The sequence below is a fragment of the Selaginella moellendorffii genome, unplaced genomic scaffold (assembly GCF_000143415.4).
Source record: "Selaginella moellendorffii unplaced genomic scaffold, v1.0 SELMOscaffold_148, whole genome shotgun sequence".
NCBI classification, from domain to species: domain Eukaryota; kingdom Viridiplantae; phylum Streptophyta; class Lycopodiopsida; order Selaginellales; family Selaginellaceae; genus Selaginella; species Selaginella moellendorffii.
Genome location: NW_003314409.1, coordinates 247904 through 268782, shown reverse-complemented (window position 1 = coordinate 268782; position 20879 = coordinate 247904). Strand labels below are relative to the sequence as shown.

The 20879-nt window shown below is 45.7% G+C and overlaps 4 protein-coding genes across 5 annotated transcripts; 2 read left to right on the top strand and 2 right to left on the bottom strand.

The window, feature by feature from the left end:
* Window positions 1-1324: 1324 nt before the first annotated feature.
* Window positions 1325-20868, bottom strand: LOC9652453 (alpha-L-fucosidase 1). Of its 2 annotated transcripts, none has more exons than XM_002993045.2 (4): window positions 20233-20868; window positions 19808-20044; window positions 19012-19737; window positions 1325-1564 (listed from the first exon to the last, which is right to left on the bottom strand). In XM_002993045.2, the coding sequence occupies exons 1-3, from the start codon at window positions 20757-20759 to the stop codon at window positions 19050-19052; spliced, it is 1452 nt and encodes a 483-aa protein (XP_002993091.1). In that variant the 5' UTR covers window positions 20760-20868; the 3' UTR covers window positions 1325-1564; window positions 19012-19049. The 2 variants fall into 2 exon arrangements, with proteins under 2 accessions (XP_002993091.1, XP_024522529.1); XM_024666761.1 differs by lacking the exon at window positions 1325-1564 and adding an exon at window positions 18714-18937.
* Window positions 4082-6448, bottom strand: LOC112343403 (putative pentatricopeptide repeat-containing protein At3g49142). The gene is made up of 2 exons (XM_024666781.1): window positions 6055-6448; window positions 4082-5340 (listed from the first exon to the last, which is right to left on the bottom strand). The coding sequence occupies exons 1-2, from the start codon at window positions 6418-6420 to the stop codon at window positions 4111-4113; spliced, it is 1596 nt and encodes a 531-aa protein (XP_024522549.1). The 5' UTR covers window positions 6421-6448; the 3' UTR covers window positions 4082-4110.
* On the top strand, window positions 15611-16219 carry LOC112343402 (pentatricopeptide repeat-containing protein At2g35030, mitochondrial-like). Its single transcript, XM_024666780.1, has one exon. The coding sequence runs from the start codon at window positions 15611-15613 to the stop codon at window positions 16217-16219; it is 609 nt and encodes a 202-aa protein (XP_024522548.1).
* Window positions 16235-16993, top strand: LOC112343401 (pentatricopeptide repeat-containing protein At4g02750-like). The gene has a single exon (XM_024666779.1). The coding sequence runs from the start codon at window positions 16235-16237 to the stop codon at window positions 16991-16993; it is 759 nt and encodes a 252-aa protein (XP_024522547.1).
* Window positions 20869-20879: the final 11 nt, after the last annotated feature.

Genomic DNA, 20879 nt, shown 5'->3' with positions numbered 1-20879 from the left:
TCCTAGAATTGATCCAACACCCACTGAATCACTAAAGGTACTTCTTCCATTCCCGTCTTTTTGTCATTCTTCATCGAGAGTAAGCACAAAAATGCTACTTTGGTTCCTTTAGTGAGTTGTCCTTTCATGGACACCAGGTTTAGGTAGAAATCTTTGGCCTTGCATTGCTCTACCTTTAGATCCTGGGCCTCCACCCTAGATTTTCTTCCTTGGGCATTCACTACCACAAGGTTTCTACTTTGTCCATGTAGGGCTATCATGAACCGATTGAACCAATCCATCCCGAAGATTACATTAAATCCTGCCATGTCCAACATGGTGAAATCCATGTCTACTTTCCATGTCCCTACTTCGACTCTCGCTTGTCGAAATACCTCATCAGTGCTTTCGCTGCCTTGAACAAACTCTATAGTCCTTAGTTTGCCCAGCCATTGCACTATTAGTCCGGCTTGACGGACTATATCTACAGCCACAAAATTATCCAAAGCACCCATGTCAATAAGGATTTTAACAAAGCTACCTCCAAGCTTCCCTCGGAGGGCTAGTAGATGTCGCAAACGAGTTTTTACCAAAATTGCTTGTGTAATGAGTAACTTTGAGTTAAGGACTGGATCACGTACCTCAGTTTGGATTTCACCCGACTTAATGGTTATATTGGCTCTGGCCTTCTTCGGGTAGGGACATTCGCTCAAGAAGTGTCCCACTTCACCGCAGTTGTAGCATACGTTATTTCCCATGCTACTAACCGACTTGCCCTTCTTATATGTGGGTTTGTCTCTTTGCTTGACTCCCCCATGTACTCGCTCGCTGGCCACCGGATCTACCTTTCCGGAACCCCAAGGACTCATTTTTAGAGAAACTCCTCTTGAATTTCCCTTTGCTATATGTTCCCTTTGGTTTGACCCCTTTGTTAAATGTGGACCCCGACTCCATCATGTTCTTCTTTCGCAGGTTATCGTTGAAATGCACCTTGATAGCCGTATCCAACACTTCTTTGTAATTGGTCGGGTTCCAACACATCACCTCGCCGCGAGCCCAGGTTTGCAAGCCTGATATGAAGGCATGGAACACATCCATATCACCTATATCCGTGGGTTATGATGCCGTATACTAATATTAGCGTAGTGGGATTTTGGTAGCCGTCGGATTGGCTTCAATCTGGACCACTCGTTCCTATACATAAGTTAGGGTTTTTGGGCTAATTAATATGCACATTTCTGTATTCCCTTTCCATATTCCACAATTGTTGATATTTATTTAGAATAATTTTGTGTTTATAAATTAAAAACATTTTAATAATGGTCATCATGTTGACTACATGGCAAAAAGATGTTCTAATGTATTTTCAAAGCTTTTAAATCTGAGAACTACTAGTTCAATGTTTGGACAAACTTCTCAAGTTTAACCAGCTGCCACCTCCATGCAAGGGTACTTTCCACGAGCTCAAAGCTAGCTCTTGATTTTTTTTTGGTTGTTCTCTAGGCTCCAATCTGTTAGGAGTGATGCAAAGAGACTGTTATTGATCAGGCCAGGGATTTCCAACCCAAAGCTATGTTTCTCATACCTGAAAAGTGTATCCATGAAATATACATATCCTCTTGTAGGTTCTCTTCTAAATAGAAGACAAGTGCCTGAGGTTGTACATATCAAAGTACAAACCAAAGAAGCAGATCAATGGATCTCCCCGCGACGCATCAATCAGCAGTCGAACGAGGTGAGCAGTGCATACTTGATCCTCTTCCAGTCGGTCCACTTTCCTGTAACCAATGGTGCTACCGTTGCTCACCAGGTACCAGCCCAGCTCGCTGTCCCATGCCTCGACGTGATATTCCATGACCCTTTGTCCCATGTTTACTGGCTCTCGGATCTCCAGTGCGTTGAACTTTGAGACCTTGCCAAGACCAAGCTCGATCCAGCCAGTCGACTCCCCTTGCATTGGAGCCCAGAAAGTTTCCATACACTCGTCAAGGATTTGCTTCGGCCCGAACGAAGAGCTGCGAACGCTGCTTGCTGTCACGGACAAGGGATCGCTGCTAAGTTGACGCTGAAGATGGAATCTATGGCGGAGCTAAACCGCTCCAGCGTCTGGAAGTCGGATTCGTCGATCAGTCCCGACGAGTTTGGAGGGACGTTGAGCAGGAGCAAGCAGTTCCTGGCGGATGATTTGTAGAAAACGTCGAGCAGCTGCTCCAGGGATTTTGGAGCCTCGTTCCTGTGCCAAAACCAACCGGGCCTGATGGAGATATCGCACTCCGGAAGGAGCCAGTCGGTTCCAGCACTCGCTCCAGACATCAAGTACCTGTTGATGTTTTGCGAATTGGATCGACTCCTCCGGACGTGGCTTGGGCTCCTCCGGGCGCGGCTTGGACTCCTCCCGCTGTGGCTTCGGCTCCTCCCACCGAGGCTTGGCCTCCTCCTGGCGATGATCCATGGCCTCCTCCTCCCGGAGAAGAACCGCGGCGTCCTCCTCCTAGAGTAGAACCATGGCCTCCTCCTCCCGGGGCACCCCCTCCTCGAGCGGCCTCAGAACCATGGCCTAATCCTCCCGGGGCCAGATTCAGAGATCCGCGGCCAACCCCGGCCACCCCGCGCCCTCCTCCCACTCCATGGCCACCTCTCCCTCCATGGGCACCTCTTCCTCCTCCTGTTGGTGAAGATAGAGCACGAGCAGGCCCAGATCCAGCTCGATCGGCCCCATTTCCCAGAGCTCTGTTTCCTCTTCCAACCCTAAAATCGGATTACCTGCTTCCTCCACCTCCTCATAAATCTCCGCGGCTGCTGCCATGTTTTAATTGCCGCGAGATCAGAACTTCTTCGCAGGCACGCCAAACCCTAACTTAAGAATCTTCTCGAATATTTCCGGAATAATTTTTAACAACTTCCCTTAAAATAAAATGACCCCCCCAACACTTTAGATTTGGTCGGGGTTTTTGAAAATTACTTAAGAATCCTCCCTTTTGTTTTCGTGCGAATCCAAAATACTAATAATTTTCCCATAAAAAATAAGGGTAAGTACATTACTTTAGCTTAAGTTATTGTGCAAATAGGGAAAACGTAAATTTTGAACTTTAATTTTCGGGTAACTCTTGGTCCAGAGCTAAACTCTTATAAACATCTCTAAACATGCTCATTTAATTAACCACCAATGAACGGCAAAGATATCTTTACCAGCACTCACTAATTTTCTTTTGAAAATAAAAAACTAAAAGCAAAGAAGATATTATCAAACACAACTCAATCACACAATATTTGGAGCTGGAAGAATTGAATCCAACTTAATTTCAGCAAACTGATGAGGATGGACAATTTTTATTTTCATTTCTTTTGCACTTCTTAATTTACATTTCTTAATTTGTTTCTACTCTTCTTATACACACTTCTTCGGTGTATTTGGCCCATTATATTTAGCTGAAACACATGTACATGTACACTAGTACACTACGTACTAAGCCTATGATACACACTTGTTGCTAATTTTCAACGATTTGTGCATCTGCTGGTTGATACACACACACACACTGTGTAGGGCTAGCTCCATCCACAAGAGAGCCTGGGCACCAGAGGCTGGAAGAAGTCGTCACAGGAGAGAGCAAGCAGGTCACCACTCACGACAAGCTCAAAAAATCTGGAAGGAAGACGTCACCAAGGAGTTGGTGAGTACATTGCAAGAAACAAATGCCATCGTCACCAGCTTCCACACGTCTTCAACGTGCTCTAGGAGCACAAACCCAAAGTTGGTCATGCCGCAAGCCGCCATCACCTTGCTCCCGGAACATGAGGCGGTACTTGCTATCAGCAAAGAGTTTGGGTACTGGCAAGTCTTCATACTAAGGTTTATTATCTGAATCTGGGTGCTCTGTTTTGGGGCACCTGTTGGCAGGTTTAGTCAGCATTCCCTGATTCTGCTACCAAAAAGAAATTTAAATTTAAGACAACGTGTTATCCTCCTTTTGCATAGTTTTAACTTTTAAATGTTAATTTTTTCTCCTTGAAGTTCAGGTTGGCGGCAGTACTTTGACGAGGCATGCTCACTCAGCGGCCCATGTTTCTGCTTGACTCACGGAGGGTTTAAAACCAGGGATAACTGCAAGAAAGAGCACTGACATGTTTTCAAAAGTAGTTGTCACAGGAACATCTGCCATCCTGGAACACATGAACCCGACTGGCATCTTTGCAGATGATTAGCCTTTTTTCCAGCTTAGAGATGAGAGCAGTGGCCGCATGGCAACCGTCACAAACTTGGAGATTTTTCACAATTCTGATGGTCTCCTTCTGGTGCGAGTTCACCAGAGCACACCCCAGCGCAAGCTTCTCACTGTGGCCGCACAGGTGATCCTCTTTCTCTTCCTCGGGTATGTCTTTTAGAACGTTGATCACATCGCTTGCGTACCCCTCCTCTTTCATTCTCAGCAACAATTGCTTGAGCTTGGCCACAATCTCGTCGCTCTGTGAGTGACTCCTATCCCTGACAGAAAAAGAATGCACTTTTCCTGAGCTAACATCCGTCCACCAGCTTCTCCCGGGCTCCCTGAAGCTGCCTTCACCTCTCATTCTCTCCACAACAGCGGCCCTTTCACTGAGCATCCCCAGGTTTCCAAATATATTGGCCATCAATGCGTAGGGCGTGCCGCTCTTGGGATCCATCTCCACAAGACGCTCAAACGCGAGTTTGCCGATCGTGTAATTCTTCCACTTCCGGCAGGCTCCGAGCAGGGACGTCCAAACCACTGCATCCGGTTCAAAAGGCATGGCTCTGAGAACTCTCACAGCTTCGTCGAGGAGGTTAGCTCGCCCGAGCATATCGATCAAGCACACATAATGCTCCAGACGTGGCTTGACTCCATACTGCTTGGGCATTTCATCCAGAAGCTGCCTTCCTTTCCCGACCAGACCACCATGGCTGCAAGCGTTCAACACCGAAACAAAACTCACATCGTCAGCTTTACAGCCCTCCTCCTGAGTCATGGAATAGAAACGCTCCAAGGCCTCGATCGATCGGCCCTGGAGAGTGTAAGCCTGTATGAGAGAGTTCCAGAGACCCGTGTCGTCCCGAGCTCGGCACTCGTCAAACGCTTCCTGAGCAGAATCAACATCACCGCATTTGCCGTAGAAGCTCACCAGGCTGGAGCCCAGAACTGGATTGTTTTTCAGCAGCCCTTTATGCTTCGCCAGCTGGTGAATCTCCCTCCCGAGCTTGATCGCCATCACACTCCCGCAAGCAACAAGGACGCAGGTGTAGGTCCAAGCATCAGCTTGAATGGTGTTATCAGCTCTCAGGGCAGAGTAGTACTCCAGAGCAAGTTCAGCTCGCCCGTTCGTGTTGCAGCCCTGGATGATCGCGGTGTAGGACACAACACTCCGAGTTCCCATGGAGTGGAAAATCTTGCGAGCCTCCTCAAGCTCGCCACACTTGCAGTACATGTCTACCAGGCAATTCGCCACGAACAGACCTAGATGTTTCTTCTCCTTGCTCAGTACTGAATGGACTTGCATCCCGATGCGTAGAGCTCTCTCCCTCTTCTCGCTGGATTCGGTAGCAAGTGTGGAGCAGGCGTTGATCACCGCGACATGAGTCCGATCGTTGGGTTGAATGGTGGTACAAGCTCTCAGGGCAGAGTAGTACTCCAGAGCAAGTTCAGCTCGCCCGTTCGTGTTGCAGCCGTGGATGATCGCATTGTAGGAGACAACACTCCGAGTTCTCATGGAGTGGAAAATCTTGCGAGCCTCCTCAAGCTCGCCACACTTGCAGTACATGTCTACCAGGCAAGTCGCCACGAACAGATCTACCTGTTTCTTCTCCTTGCTCAGAATTGAATGGATCTCCATCCCGATGCGTAGAGCTCTCTCCCTCTTCTCGCTGGATTCGGTAGCAAGTCTGGAGCAGGCGCTGATCACCGCGACATGAGTCCGATCATCGGGTTGAATGGTGTTATCAACTCTCAGGGCAGAGTAGTACTCCAGAGCAAGTTCAGCTCGCCCGTTCGTGTTGCAGCCCTGGATGATCGCGGTGTAGGACACAACACTCCGAGTTCCCATGGAGTGGAAAACCTTGCGAGCCTCCTCAAGCTCGCCACACTTGCAGTACATGTCTACCAGGCAATTCGCCACGAACAGACCTAGATGTTTCTTCTCCTTGCTCAGTACTGAATGGACTTGCATCCCGATGTGTAGAGCTCTCTCCCTCTTCTCGCTGGATTCGGTAGCAAGTGTGGAGCAGGCGCTGATCACCGCGACATGTGTCCCATCGTCGGGTTGAATGGTGTTATCAGCTCTCAGGGCAGAGTAGTACTCCAGAGCAAGTTCAGCTTGCCCGTTCGAGCCGCAGCCGTGGATGATCGCATTGTAGGAGACAACACTCCGAGTTCCCATGGAGTGGAAAATCTTGCGAGCCTCCTCAAGCTCGCCACACTTGCAGTACATGTCTACCAGGCAAGTCGCCACGAACAGATCTACCTGCTTCTTCTCCTTGCTCAGCATTGAATGGATCTCCATCCCGATGCGTAGAGCTCTCTCCCTCTTCTCGCTGGATTCGGTAGCAAGTCTGGAGCAGGCGCTGATCACCGCGACATGAGTCCGATCGTCGGGTTGAATGGTGTTATCAGCTCTCAGGGCAGAGTAGTACTCCAGAGCAAGTTCAGCTTGCCCGTTCGAGCCACAGCCCCGGATGATCGCGTTGTAGGACACAACACTCCGGGTTCCCATGGAGTCCAAAATCTTGCGAGCCTCCTCAAGCTCGCCACACTTGCAGTACATGTCGATCAATCCCGTCAACAAGTAGATGTTGCTTTTGTGCTCATCACTCTTGAGCACAGCTTCATGGGCTTGTTTTCCCAAAGAAAGGGATCTGCTCTCAGCTGAGTCTCTCACGCGGTGTATCAGCCTCCCTAAACTCACCGGTTCATCACCAGCTACAGGTGGGGTATGTGGAGATTTGTAGCGGGCCGTGGTGGCCTTACCTACAGCTGGGTCAGCGAGCGACTCGAGTTTTGCAGAGACCCAGGTTGGTGTTTTCCTGTTGGCGATCCACAGGCTCTCTCCGGTAGAAACATGTTTGAAATCCGGGTAGGACTCTGAGAAGAACTTGTTTTTCTTCTTGAACCTGTTGTCCCACCAGAAAGTGGGATCCCTGAAAAACGTTTTCCACTCCATGAGATTGTTGAGAAATGACACACACCACACAAACCCTAGCGCCGAACGCATACCCTAGAAATCCCGATTTGTTAGTACTTAACTGTGTTTTCTGTTTTTTCTTTTTCTAATTCTTTTCCTTTTTAAACTTTACAATGTCACAGCTTAACTGCAGCAGCTTAGATGTTTATTGTCTCTTTGATATATATAGAAAGTGAGCCAGCAGCAATCAGTTGGAATCAGTACATGCATAATTTTCAGACAATCTTCTAACTGGCTGAACATCAGGTTTTTATGATTATTATTATTATTACTAACAACACGCACGAACTTCCTAGAAATCCCGATTTGTTATTCTCTGCATTCATTTTTTATATAATCTGTTGCTGCATGCACTTAACTGTAGTTCTTCAATATAATCTGCTAACTAAAAGATATTGATACACTCAAATATGCAAAAATAAACCACACTCTACACAAATAAAATAAAAAATCCTCTTCATGGGGCGACACGGCCAGAAGCCTCAGGGCACCAGTTTCATGCAGAACACTTTCGCAAATGACTCTCGCCCACGGCCCATGCACAGCAGTCCTCGGGCGGTGGTAAAACCTCACAAGGCCTCACGTACTTATATTCACCCTTGGCTTCTGGCTGCTCCGCAACATACCTTACCACACCAAACTCTTCGCACATGAAGCCACGCACGGAGGAAAAAACCGCGCAAGGCCTCACATGCTTACATTTGGTCCTTATATGTGTTCTTGGCCTCGCTCAGTTCATCTCCTTTGTTGTCCACCTGCGCTTCTTTACTTCATGTTTTTGCTTGCATGCTTCGATTGACATCTTCAGATTTTCAAGCGAACAATTGTGGCATACCGTGGCTACGTTTTTCGGCAGAGCTTGGAGGTGCTGAAAGCGGCATTAAGTTCATGGAAGATTGATCTTGATTTGGATTGTATGGATCTCTATAAATTTTGAAACTTGAGTTTATTTTTCTTCTTTTTCTTCTGTGTTGCCAAAATAACTGGTGTCAAACTTGCTTTTGCAGACTATCTCTAGTACTTCTGGATGTGATCAAGGCCTGCTGCTCATTGCTTCAAAGGAGGAGATGATAATTGATCCCCAAAGAGCGAGCTCGATGGTTTTGTTGCTTTCATTAAATTATCATTCCACTGCGATCTGAAACACCACATCGTCCACTGTACTTTCACAGGTTTCGAGACAGGTACCCAGGAAAGGTGTATTCCATTGTTGTTCCTCAGGACCTGGACTTGTTTTGCCGCCTCAAGTGTGAGCTGATCAAGATGAGGGAGAAGCTTGCGATGGCGGAGGCTTGGGCTCGAGCAAGGTTGCAGATGCAGTATGAGGATGATTTCTTCTACAACTATGATGAGTGGGACAGCTTTGTGGATCTTTCCACATTGAGATCGTCGAGCGGAGAGTGTTGTAGCATAAGTTATCTCCTGGAGAAATGGTCCTGGCTCAAGGAGCAGTTTGCACGCATCCGCACGTCAAGATTGTTGGAGAGCTCAACTGGAAGATGGAAAAAGGCCAAGGTGACTCATGGGGTTTCAAAACCTGCACTCGGCTTGGTAAGGTTTGGTGAGTTAAATAAGTATGATGAGTTTGAAGAGACAATCGCAAAAAAAAAAGGGGGGGGACGTGAAGCGTGCTAGCTCTCCTGAATGGCTTCAAAGAGGTGAGGTGTCTTAAAGAGGAGATGATAGAGCTGAGCATGGAGATGAACTTGGCTTGTGCTCCTTCTTGTAAGAGCTAACTAGCTAGCAAAAACAGAGGAGATGGTGAAGAGGATGCCTCTTGAAATCCAAGAGAACAACAGACCTTTTTTCTTAAGGGGGGGAGAAGCTGCTAGCAGCTCAGAAGTAGGAGCAGTGGAGCAAGAGGTTAGGGCTGATGTCATCCCTGTGCGCCAAGACTGCTGGGTGGTTCGGGGCTTGGTTAAAGTAGGCAACCGGGTGGAGGCAGGGGGTTGGGAGCAATCCGAGGCTTGAGGTATGACTTGTCTTTTCTACCTGGTGGAACTCCATCCGAGCATTCCTACTTCCCTCTTTTAAGCTGCTACATCACGTTTTTACTCTTAGCTCGTCACATTTATACTCTAATTTCACAATAACTCGCATTTTCACTCTAATTAATTCTTTTTTTCCCTTCCTCTCCCCCCCTCAGGATCATATGGAGCATATAAAAAATGTGATTAACACCTCTCACTCTTGATCTTGTGGGATTCATAATATGATAACACCTCACTCCTACTCTTGTGGGCTCCATAAATACACATTAAAAATTGTTAATTTATTATTATTAAAAAGTTAGTGTATTCCAATCTTAGAATATATAGTATCCGTTCACAAGCTAACCGCTTCACATGGATCTTCTCTTGACGTTGTGCATTGAGTGTTACCACATAGATTTGTGGACCAACTTGTTGGACGATGTGATAAGGACCTATGCAGCAAAACCTTGGATCCGCAACACCCGATTACTCACCAACACTTGATCACCAACAACATATGTAGAAAATTTAGAGACTCCAGCGGGTGCAAAGTCCGGGCAAAAGTAGAGTGGAATTCAGTTATTCGGAATGTGCCACACCCAGGAATTCAATCCAAAGCTCTTCTCTTCAAAGTTCTTGTGTCAGGTTTATATCCACAAAACCAGAGCTGGCACCTCCTCTTCAGAGCTCAGCTGTAGAAGATCTTGCCTAGACAGGGTGGTAACTATAAACAAGGAATCGATTGGCATTGCTCCTCTCAACACAAAGAAAGTCCAGGATGGAATAGAAAAAGAGATGTTGAAGATATGGAAGTCACTCCTACCCAGGTTAAGTCAGAAAGAACCAGACCATCTGACAGAGGCATTAGCTGATCGCTTGTTCTTCAACGTAGCACATAAGAACAGTAATCAACAGTATATAGGTGACTGTTCAGCTCCAGGCTTGGGTAGAGGTCTTTGGCCTAGGTGGCATAGGAATGTGGGAGCTTCGATTAAAGACTTATTGGATCTACAAAGAGCTAGCAAGCCATCACGTACAGCAAAGTTCTTGTTGGGATCTTGTTTTTCTTCCTCAGCAGTGGAAAAGGTATGATACAATGAAAAAGGTAAAGTCAGGTATTTGTTTAACGTCCGCTTGGAGCAAACCCTGCTCATCGGATGGCCTCATGACAACCCATTACAACCCAGGATGAAAACTCCACATCAAAGCTTAAGGCAGCATCACTTGTGATCGCCTTCATCTTGCTTTACAAACTGAAGTTATCGAGGTTCGTGATTGGATAATGCTTGATGGTGCTGAGACTCAAATCATCTTTGTTATGGAAACAACCCCATCACCTCAAGGTATTGTTTTTTATCCCCATAACAGTGGTGCACTGTTTCCATGTATAGTTCCCAAGGAGGTCCCAGTTCCCAGGATGGCCTTCAGTAAAAGGATCAGGACGATACATCAAAGAGGGAAATACACTGAACTGGATCCTAAGGTTCAACTGGGAGAATGCTCTGCAATACACTAGTTTGAGGAGTACCTATATCTGATCTTATATAGGATCCGGCTCAGTTATCCTGGGAAGGTAATGAGTTCAGTGTGTCTTTTTATATGTACAGGTCTAAGCATGGCAGAGAGCTTTTGATGGATAAAATTGACACCAAGCTTATGCAGAAGTTGAAGAATCGGAAGTACATTGTAAACATGTGGAAGACACTGGTGGAAGCTAAGGTAAGCTGGCTTCTTGTGCAGGACAGCATCCCTGTTGGTGATTGGCTCACAGTTCCCAAAACTCTGTGTATTCTATGCAATGAAAACCCCGTGGAGATGCTTGAACACCTCTTCACATGCAAATTTGCAGTTGGTATTTGGCTCTTTGATCAGAGACCTAGGTCCAGAATCAGCTGGTTCATCACGAAATACGGTGACATTTTTCCCTCTGCTCCAACTATGATGAACAGTAGGTGAGGAGAGAGAAGCTAGCAAAGCATCCCACTAACAAAACTGCTAACTGTCTCACGTGACACAACACCTCCAGCCATCAACAGGGTCAGAAAAGAAAGAAAGGATAGGAGCAAGTGACTACTTCTCCTCTTGCTCTGGAATGTCATACTCTGGAAAGTCATATTCAAAATTAGGAAACATCTTCCTCACATCATCCTCAGCTTCCCATGTAGCATCATATGGAGAATAACCATTCCACTGAACAAGTAACTCTGTCCAAGTCTTACGACGTGTGCACGCTAGCCGTTGCTATAACACACAAGTAGGGCCAACCTTCAAACATCTATCTCTGGAATCTTGATTGCAGACTGGTCCAAGATATTACCAGAATGCAAACACGCCTTCAACTTTCCTACATAGAAGACAAGATGAATCTTCATACCACTAGGCAAGTCTAGTTGATAGGCAAGGTCTCCAACTCGTTTGAGAATAATCCAAGGCCCACAGTACTGTGGTGACAACTTAGAACTACCTCCACCTTGAAGAGCTCACTGAGCTTCAGACAACTGAAGGAAAACCTTGTCTCCAACCTGAAACTGCTTGTGCTGACGATGCTCATCAGCCAACTCCTTTGCCTGGTGCACCTTAAGAGAAGTCAAGTTCATACCAACAGGGGACTGAGGTTGAAAGCCATACATTGCCATAAACGGAGCCATCTCTATAGCCAAATGGAAGGCACAGTTATGGGCAAACTCTAACAAAGGCAGGTACTTCTCCCAAATACCTTGCCTCTTCAGATGACCAACAAACGATCTCAGCATGTTTTCCAGCACCTAATTAACTCGTTTTGTTTGTCCATCTGACTGTGGATGCTCATGCTCAACTTTGTCTCAAGCTTCTAGAACACCGTCTACCAAAACTCCAAAGTGAATGTGGGATCCCGATCACTTACAACATCCTTAAGCAACCCATAGAGAAATACAGTTGAGCAAAGTCAAAAGCCTTAGCATTTGTCTTCACAAGGAAGAAGTGAGCCAACATCATCACACAATCCACAACAACCCAAATAGCATTATTGTTTTGAAGTGCCTACTATGAAACTCATAGAAAATGCTATCTCACTTCTGCTGAGGTTAACTATGGTAGAGACCTTCATGCTTCTAACAATCCATTATGACTGCCTGGCTGGTCTAGCAACTGTGTACATATTTATCAACACTTGATTTCATTCCAGGCCAAAATAAATGTGTCTCTACCAGAACACATGTCCTCAGATGTCCTACATTTGGTGCAACAGACACTCTTACAGAATCCACTGTAAAAGAACATCATCTCTAGGAACCATAGCCCAATTCCTCTTGACTAGGAAATTGTTAGGTGCCAACTTTGACCACATAGTCAACGTCAGTCAAAGGGAGGCTCAAGGGTATATTAAAGCATGTCAGGGTAAGGGACTTAATCTACCCTATAACTCACAATAGAGCGGCAGTGTAGTGGAGCTTTTGAGGTAGCTTGAGGGTGGTTGGGTGGTGAGGAACCTCAAGAGGTGGCGTAATATAGTCTAGGGTGACTAGATCTTTATCCTTTTGCGTCGGATCATAACATTAGTATCAAAGGGAGGTTGGTTGAGATGGCCAATCAAACTGAACACTAGAATCCTATTGTCAATGGTGGTGCTAATGATGGTGCCGACGGAGCTGTGGAGATTTGGAACATTTAGGATGTGGTTCATGAGCTACGAGCCCTTAATCGAAATTAGCAAAAGATGCAAGACGAGATGTATGGCATGATGGATACCATGTATGGGCAAGCTTGGACACTACAAGGCTGATTGTCCATAGCTGAAGAACAAGCAACAAAGCAAAAAGAATGGCCAATTTTTTATTGACGGTAAGTTAGATACTAAAAATTTGCACACTTTGTAGTATGAGGATGATGGGGATGACCATTTCGGTTGAAGGAAGAGGCTTTCAATTGTTGCTCGTCAACTCAACTGTGTGTGGAACAAGATGGAGCTTAAGGATACTTGTGAATCAACTTTAATGCTGGAGGGTATGTTCTGTGGCGGTCCAATACGGATTTTACTGGAAAGTGGGAGCGATGACAACTTTATTTCAGCAATATTTGTTGTGGAGCATGGCCTGATCACACACAGAGTTCCTCTATATACAGTGGAATGTGCAGCTACTTCTACTCAACATTTCAATGCTTGTGTAGAGGGGCTGGAAGTGTTGGTTGGCAAAACCACACTTCTGAAAACTTTTTATCTCGCAGATATCTATCATGTGGATCTCATTCTTGGGATGCTATGGTTGATGAAGGTGGATCCGAAGATAAAGTGTAGTATTAAGAATGTTTTGTTGGAGTACAATGGCGTTAAATATGTGTGGTTTGGAGAGGGAGTTCAACCTCCAGTTGTTATGCTCTCTGCTATATCTTTGAAGGGGGCTTGTCATAATGGAAAGGCACTTTTGAGTTACTTGTTGCTTGTTCATAACTTGGGAGACCAAGGCATGTGTGGGGGAGAAGCAGCAATACAGGATATACTTGATAAGTTTGCTGATGTTTTTCCACTTGAACTTCTTCATGGGTTGCCTCCATTACAAAGTGTGGAGCATGAGATTATGTTGGAGCCGGGGATACGGCCAATTTACCGGCATCCATTTCAGTTAAGTTATGCGGAGGAGCAAGAATTCAATGACAAGTCAAGGAGTTACTTGAGTTTGGATTTATTCAGCTAAGTAAATCTTTATTTGGTGCTCCAGTTTTGCTTGTGAAGAAGAAGGACAGTTCAATGTGGATGTGTATTGACTACTGTGCCTTGAACAAAAAGACGGTGAAAGATAAAATGCCGATGCCGATGTGGATGATATCTTAGACAAGCTTGGTGAAGCAGAAGTGTTTACCAAGATTGATATGAGGAGTGGATATCATGAAATTGCAATGGATGATACATCTATCTCCAAGACGGCATTTAACACAAGTTTCAAGCATTTTGAGTTTATAGTTATGCTGTTTAGTTTAACAAATGCACCAGCCATATTTACTCGGTTGATGATGAAGATATTTGGGCGTTATCTTCATGAGTTTGTGGAGATTTTCTTGGACGATAATCTTGTTTTCAACAAGAATATGGAGGAGCATAAGGTGCATTTGCGCAAGGTTCTTTCGTTACTTCGTGATAGCAAACTTTATGTGAAGAAGAGCAAATGTGAGTTTGCAAAGTCAGAAGTGGAATATCTAGGCCATATTGTGACATTTAAGGGTGTCAAGATGAATCCAAGGAAGGTGGCTGTGGTGGAGAATTGGCTTACACCAACTACAATGGCTAAGTTATGTAGTTTCTTTGGAATTGCTAGTTACTACTGACGTTTCCAGCATAAGTTTGTGGAGGTGGCTATTCCTTTAACACGGTTGTAAGAATGTGCCATTCGAGTGGAAGAAGCCACAAGAAGAGAGTTTTGTGGCGTTGAAACAATTGTTGAGCAAGGCTCCAGTGCTTCTCATTGCTGATCCATCAAAACCTTACAAGGTGACATATGATGCGAGTAGTTATGCACTAAGAGGAGTTTTCATGCAAGAGGGACAACGTATTGCATATGAGAGTCAAACTTTGAATCCTACAGAGCAATGCTATTCCACATATAAAAAAGAGTTACTATCTATTGTTTATGCTTTATGGATGTGGTGGCACTATCTTTATGGTGCAGTATTCATAGTGTTGACGGATCGCAAACCACTTGTGTATCTTTTCACACAAAAGGAGTTGAACACTAGGCAACCTTGTTGGATAGTCAAACTCATGGAGTTTGGGGAGTTTAGTGACAGACCCAATGCCTCCTTACTGTATATGACTGATTAAGAGCTTGAGCAAGGTTCCCTAGAAAGGGTGATCACTAGTACAACTTGTTTTTGGTAGAAGGACTTTGTTGGGGGGAAGAATTGTTAGGTGCCAGCTTTGACCATGTGGTTAATGTTAGTCAAAGGCAGGCTCAAGGGTATATTAAGGCATGTTAGGGTAAAGAATTTAATCTACCTTAAGGTTCACTGTGGAGCGGTGGTGTAGAAGAGCTTTTGAGGTAGCTCAGGGGTGGTTGGGTGGTGAGGAATTTCAAAAGGAGGCATAATCTAGTTTAGGAAGATTAGATCATTGACTTTTTGTGCTGTGTCATAACGCAATTATTGTTCATGATATGGATGGGGACATAACATTGGAACTTTTGCCAAATGTCAATAATATGCTAAAAAATATTCTTATGCTCTTTTGACATTTATGGATAATAAGAGTTCTATCACCAACAAATAACAAAAGTCCTCCTATTCTCTCTCCTCCACTCTCTTTCATAACATGCAATAAAGAATTAATGGAGGATGTTTGTTTTTGCTGGAGTCATAAATAGTATAAATGTGATGATCTTGGTGGACTTTGGCTTAGCAATTTCCTCTATTCAGTGTTTAACTGTTTAAAGTTTCATTATAGCAAGTCTCTTGTACTTCTGTTTACTAATCATAAGTCATCAGCATAGATATTATGTATGGAAACACTGGTTGTCTACACGCAGTGTGGGCATTTGGAGGAATCAAGAAGGATCTTTGATGCATTGCCAGCCAAGAACATTGCGTCGTGGACGGCACTCGCGAGTGCGTATGCCGAGAGAGGGCATCCGGGCGAGGCCAAGGCAGCGTTCAATCGAATGGCGGTGCGGGATGTAGTTTCCTCCACTGCGATGGTCAAGGCGCTGGGCGATTGCGGGCGGATTGGATCGAGCAAGGCGGTGTTTGATGCGATGCCCGAGAGGAACTGCAAGACGTGGGCGACGCTGCTGCGGGGATTTGCTCGCGGCGGAGAGATTGGGCGAGCGAGAGAGGTGCTGGATTGGATGCCCGAGACGAATGTGGTAGCGTGGACGATCCTCGTGCAGGGTTTCGCGCAGCGCGGGCGAGTGGGCGATGCGACAGCCGCGTTTGATTCCATGCCCGAGAAGAACAGCATCACTCACGCGGTGATGCTCGTCATGTTTGCAGAGAATGGATTCGTGGAGGAGGCGAAGGATGTCTTCCAGGAGATTGTCCACCGAAACGCAATCCTCTGGGGGGCGATGCACTGCTGCTATGCCCAAAATGGGGATTTGATTCAAGCCTAGAGTTTGTTTAATAGGATGCCTCTGCACAGCATGCTTTCGTGGACGATTATGATCAAGTCATACGCGCAAAAAGGTGACGCTGATCAAGGAAAACAATTGTTTGAAGAAATGCCACACAGAGATCTTGTTTCATGGAACGCGATAATCGCTGTTTATGCCCAGAGAGGTCGTTTCAAAGACGCTATACGAGCGTTTTCTTTGTGTTGCTGCTGGGATTCCTATTCATGGAACACAATTCTCGTGGTATACGCTTTAGATGCAAATAATTGTGAGGCAAAGAAGACGTTTGATAGAATACCAACTTGGAATTTGGTCTCCTGGAACACGATGCTAGCAGCATATGCCCAGACCGGCCATGCGTATTCTGCGATCCAGCTCTTTTGGGCGATGTTTCTTCACGGCTTTGATCCCGACAAGGCAGCGTTTGCCCTCGTTTTGACGGCGTGTAGCCATCTGGGGCTCGTCAAGGAAGCAGTAAGCTACTTCACGGCAATGAGCTTTGACAATGGATTGGGCCCTTCGCAAGACCACTACACCTGCATTGTTGATGCTCTAGGACGGCTAGGGCAATTGGAAGAGGCCGAGGATGTCCTGGAGAATATGCCTTTGCCAGCTGATGGAGTTGCATGGGCAACGTTTCTTACCGCGTGTAAAAACCACGGGGAGATGAATCGAGGGATGCATGCTGCGGAATTTACGTGCCAGTCCAGCCTTGTGAGTGATGCATTGCCTTATGTGATGCTGGAGAACATCTTCAGAGCAGTTCAGACTTGATGTGTTGACCCAAACATCGATCGTTGATATCCAGCCATTCCGTGAGCCACCCCATCCCCCATGGATGGAGAGCGGGACGCACAGAGGATTGAGCATAGGAGAGTCTTCATGAGGAGCATAGTCCTCCGCCTCTCGCGTATGAGTCCGTGGTGTCCCATGCATCTGGAATGTTAAGTGCAGTGGGTTTGCTATAGTCAGCAATGTAAAATCCAATGCTGCTGTTGTGAATTTCAGCAGCAGCACTGCGCTCCTTCTGCTCCACATCAGTGCCATGCTAGGCGTGGTAATCCAGATTCTCAAGACCATGCCGGTGAGAGTGAGCTGTGGAAGTCTCTCATGAGCTCTTGTTGAAAGTGGGAAGTAGTGGTGTGGAAAGCTTGCGTTTGAGGCGCAGGTGGAGATGGGCTCATTGCAGTAAGGTGATAGCTCGTTCCCATTGCGTATCCTATCTCCCTGGTTGCCTCCCGACATGCTTCATATGTTCTCCTCTCTGTGTTCCATATGGTATCCTCTCCACTTGCGAAGCATTGCACAGCATGTTGCTGGAGCTGGGCCTCAGCCCATTCGTTGATGGCTAGCATTTACAAAGGCTTCATTGGATGTTGATACAGAGAATTAAGTTTAAAGACAATTGGCCCACTTTTATGATGGGCTTAATCTATGTTGACTGGATTGTTCTTTGCAAAGCATGTATGCAAGGCGATTTTACAAGGAAATTTATCAAATCTTCCGCAAAGTCAATGCCATAATCTGTCAAGAACCAAATCCTTGGAGAGCTTTAGGAATTAATATATGCATAATGAAGGATAGTTAAGTAATTTGATGATGAGAAGTTTGACATATGTTATCAAACATATTATCTAGCATAGCAATCAGGGATGCTGAACATCCCAAACAATTCTCCCCATTGGAAATAAGAAATATCACAAGTGCCATTTCCTACTTATCCATTCCCTTTGAAAACTTTCTTTCTATTCTGCAGGGTGGAGTTTTATATATAATGTTGTTGTATAGAGCAATATTGCTTCTTCAATGGCAACTAGCACTTGTTCAATGTTTCGTGACCAATCTATTCCCTTCTCTTCCAATATCATGGAATATAAGTATATGAAAATTTTCAAAACTAACATATTGGAGTACAATCTTAATCATTCTTAAACTCTTAGGAATACTAGACTCAACTAAAGATATACTTCAGTTCCCTTTAATCTTCCAGTCTAGCATCATTGCAAATCCAGGATTGGTATTCAGATTAGAATATTGCTAGCTTTTTGAGGCAAGTATAATAGTTGTTTTGAATCGTTAGGATCATCCTTTAGTGATTTTAATCTACATTGAGTTATAATTTAAATAGATTGCTACTTTGTCCTCTATGGCATGCTAGATGGAGAAAAAGTGTTATATATTTATTTTAATAGCTTTTTTTCTGCAGGCTATTTGCAAAAGAACACCCACAAGGTGTATGACCTGTTTAGTATTTGCAATACCTATCTTTTATGGCTTCAGTTAAGTTATAGTCATTTACACCTTTGAGTATTTCTTCAATTTAGGCACTATATTTTTTGTTTGCTTAAGCAAACTAACATAGGATATACCTGGGTATTCTTGAATATTCTATAATTTAATTGTTGATATTTATTTAGAATAATTTTGTGTTTATAAATTAAAATCATTTTAATAATGGTCATCACGTTGACTACATGGCAAAAAGATGTTCTAATGTATTTTCAAAGCTTTTAAATCTGAGAAGTACTAGTTCAATGTTTGGACATGTGTTTGCAGGTGTGATTTTGTGGCAAGGAAGCAGGAGCAACAGGAGGTCCTCCAGACAAGCTAACTTCTCAAGTTTAACCAGCTGCCACCTCCATGCAAGGGTACTTTCCACGAGCTCAAAGGGTAGAGGGCTAGCTCTTGATTTTCTTTGGTTGTTCTCTAGGCTCCAATCTGTTAGGAGTGATGCAAAGAGACTGTTATTGATCAGGCCAGGGATTTCCAACCCAAAGCTATGTTTCTCATACCTGAAAAGAAATATACATATCCTCTTGTAGTTTCTCTTCTAAATAGAAGACAAGTGCCTGAGGTTGTACATATCGAAGTACAAACCAAAGAAGCAGATCAATGGATCTCCCCGCGACGCGTCAATCAGCAGTCGAACGAGCCGAGCAGCACATTCTTGATCCTCTTCCAGTCGATCCACTTTCCTGTAACCAATGGTGCTACCGTTGCTCACCAGGTACCAGCCCAGCTCGCTGTCCCATGCCTCGACATGATATTCCTTTACCCTTTGTCCCATGTTTACTGGCTCTCGGATCTCCAGTGCGTTGAACTTTGAGACCTTGCCAAGATCAAGCTCGATCCAGCCAGTCGACTCCCCTTGCATTGGAGCCCAGAAAGTTTCCATACGCTCGTCAAGGATTTGCTTCGGCCCGAACGAAGAGCTGCGAACGCTGCTTGCTGTCACGGACAAGGGATTCGCTGCTAAGTTGACGCTGAAGATGGAATCTATGGCGGAGCTAAACCGCTCCAGCGTCTGGAAGTCGGATTCGTCGATCAGTCCCGACGAGTTTGGAGGGACGTTGAGCAGGAGCAAGCAGTTCCTGGCGGATGATTTGTAGAAAACGTCGAGCAGCTGCTCCAGGGATTTTGGAGCCTCGTTCCTGTGCCAAAACCAACCGGGCCTGATGGACATATCGCACTCCGGAGGGAGCCAGTCGGTTCCAGCACTCTCTCCAGACATCAAGTACCTGTTGATGTTGCGAATTGGATCGAGTTTCACGAGAACAAAAGTTTCATGCAAGGATGGAATTTACGTACTGGCCATCGCTCCTGCCTATCGTAATGGAAGATCTGTTCGCCATCGCCCAGCATGGTTGTCCGGCCTCGCCATACTCGTTCCCAACCCATCGGATGTCAGGGCCAGCGTCGGAAAAGATGTTGGCACCGGGTTGCAGCTGATGAATCGTGTCAAACCAGAGCTCAAAATCGTAGCTCATGTTCACTGCAGTGGGTGATTTCGCACCATCCAGCCACACCTCGGAGATCGGCCCATATCTGCAGGCCAAAACAAAATGCCGCGTCAAGGCATCTGCTGCTAGAGATGAAAACTACAAAAGCCCACAAGCTCGCGAGTTCCTAATGCTAAAACCGTTTGATGGGCTGGAGCAAATGCAAACATATCACACAGTGATCATGCCACCAAGAAAAATGCGTGAAGAAGAAGCAAAGAATGTCTCACTCACCCAGTAAGAAGCTCTCGGAGCTGAGCCAAGTAGAACTCGTTGTAGAGAAGAGTGTCGCCATAGCAGCTCTCGTGCAAATCCCATGGCGAGAGATAAAAGCCCACGTCCAATCCACGCTCCCTGGCGGCGGCCACGAACTCGGCCACCACATCCCCCTTCCCTCCTCGCCAAGAGCTGCTAGCCACGGAGAAATTGGTGTAGGCCGAGGGCCACAGGCAGAACCCGTCGTGGTGCTTGACCGTGAGGATCACGAGCTGCGCGCCCGCGGATTGGGCCGCTTCCATCCACTGCGACGCATTCAATCGCTCCGGGTTGAAGATGGAGGGCGATTCGTGGCCGGATCCACGCTCCGAGTCCGTGAATGTGTTGACGCCGAAGTGGAAGAACATCGAGAGGCGGCGCGAGTGGAACTGGAGCTTGCGCCATGAGGGAATTGGGCGGAGAGTGAGCGGTGGGGGCGAATTTAGGGCGACAGCTCTCAAGAACACTAGTATCTCGAGGAGCAAGAAAGAGAGATGGAAATTCATTGCTATAGAGAATGGAGGAGAGAGCCAATCTTATAAGCCCAGTGGAGTAGTGGAGTAGAGGAATTCTCACCAGAGAGTAAAATCTTTGCTTCTTCCAGGGTGTCCTTGTTCTTGCAAGGC

Bases quoted from the DNA above. Each gene is read 5' to 3' on its own strand.
- LOC112343402 (XM_024666780.1), top strand. From the start codon at position 15,611: ATGGAAACACTGGTTGTCTACACGCAGTGTGGGCATTTGGAGGAATCA.
- LOC9652453 (XM_002993045.2), bottom strand. From the start codon at position 20,759: ATGAATTTCCATCTCTCTTTCTTGCTCCTCGAGATACTAGTGTTCTTG. The intron at 20,045-20,232 runs GTGAGTGAGACA...TTTGGCCTGCAG, and splicing joins CTCCGAGAGCTTCTTACTGG to ATATGGGCCGATCTCCGAGG. The intron at 19,738-19,807 runs GTACGTAAATTC...CAACATCAACAG, and splicing joins ATAGGCAGGAGCGATGGCCA to GTACTTGATGTCTGGAGAGA.
- LOC112343403 (XM_024666781.1), bottom strand. From the start codon at position 6,420: ATGTACTGCAAGTGTGGCGAGCTTGAGGAGGCTCGCAAGATTTTCCAC. The intron at 5,341-6,054 runs CGCAAGGTTTTC...GTGTCCTACACC, and splicing joins GTGGCGAGCTTGAGGAGGCT to GCGATCATCCAGGGCTGCAA.
- LOC112343401 (XM_024666779.1), top strand. From the start codon at position 16,235: ATGCCTCTGCACAGCATGCTTTCGTGGACGATTATGATCAAGTCATAC.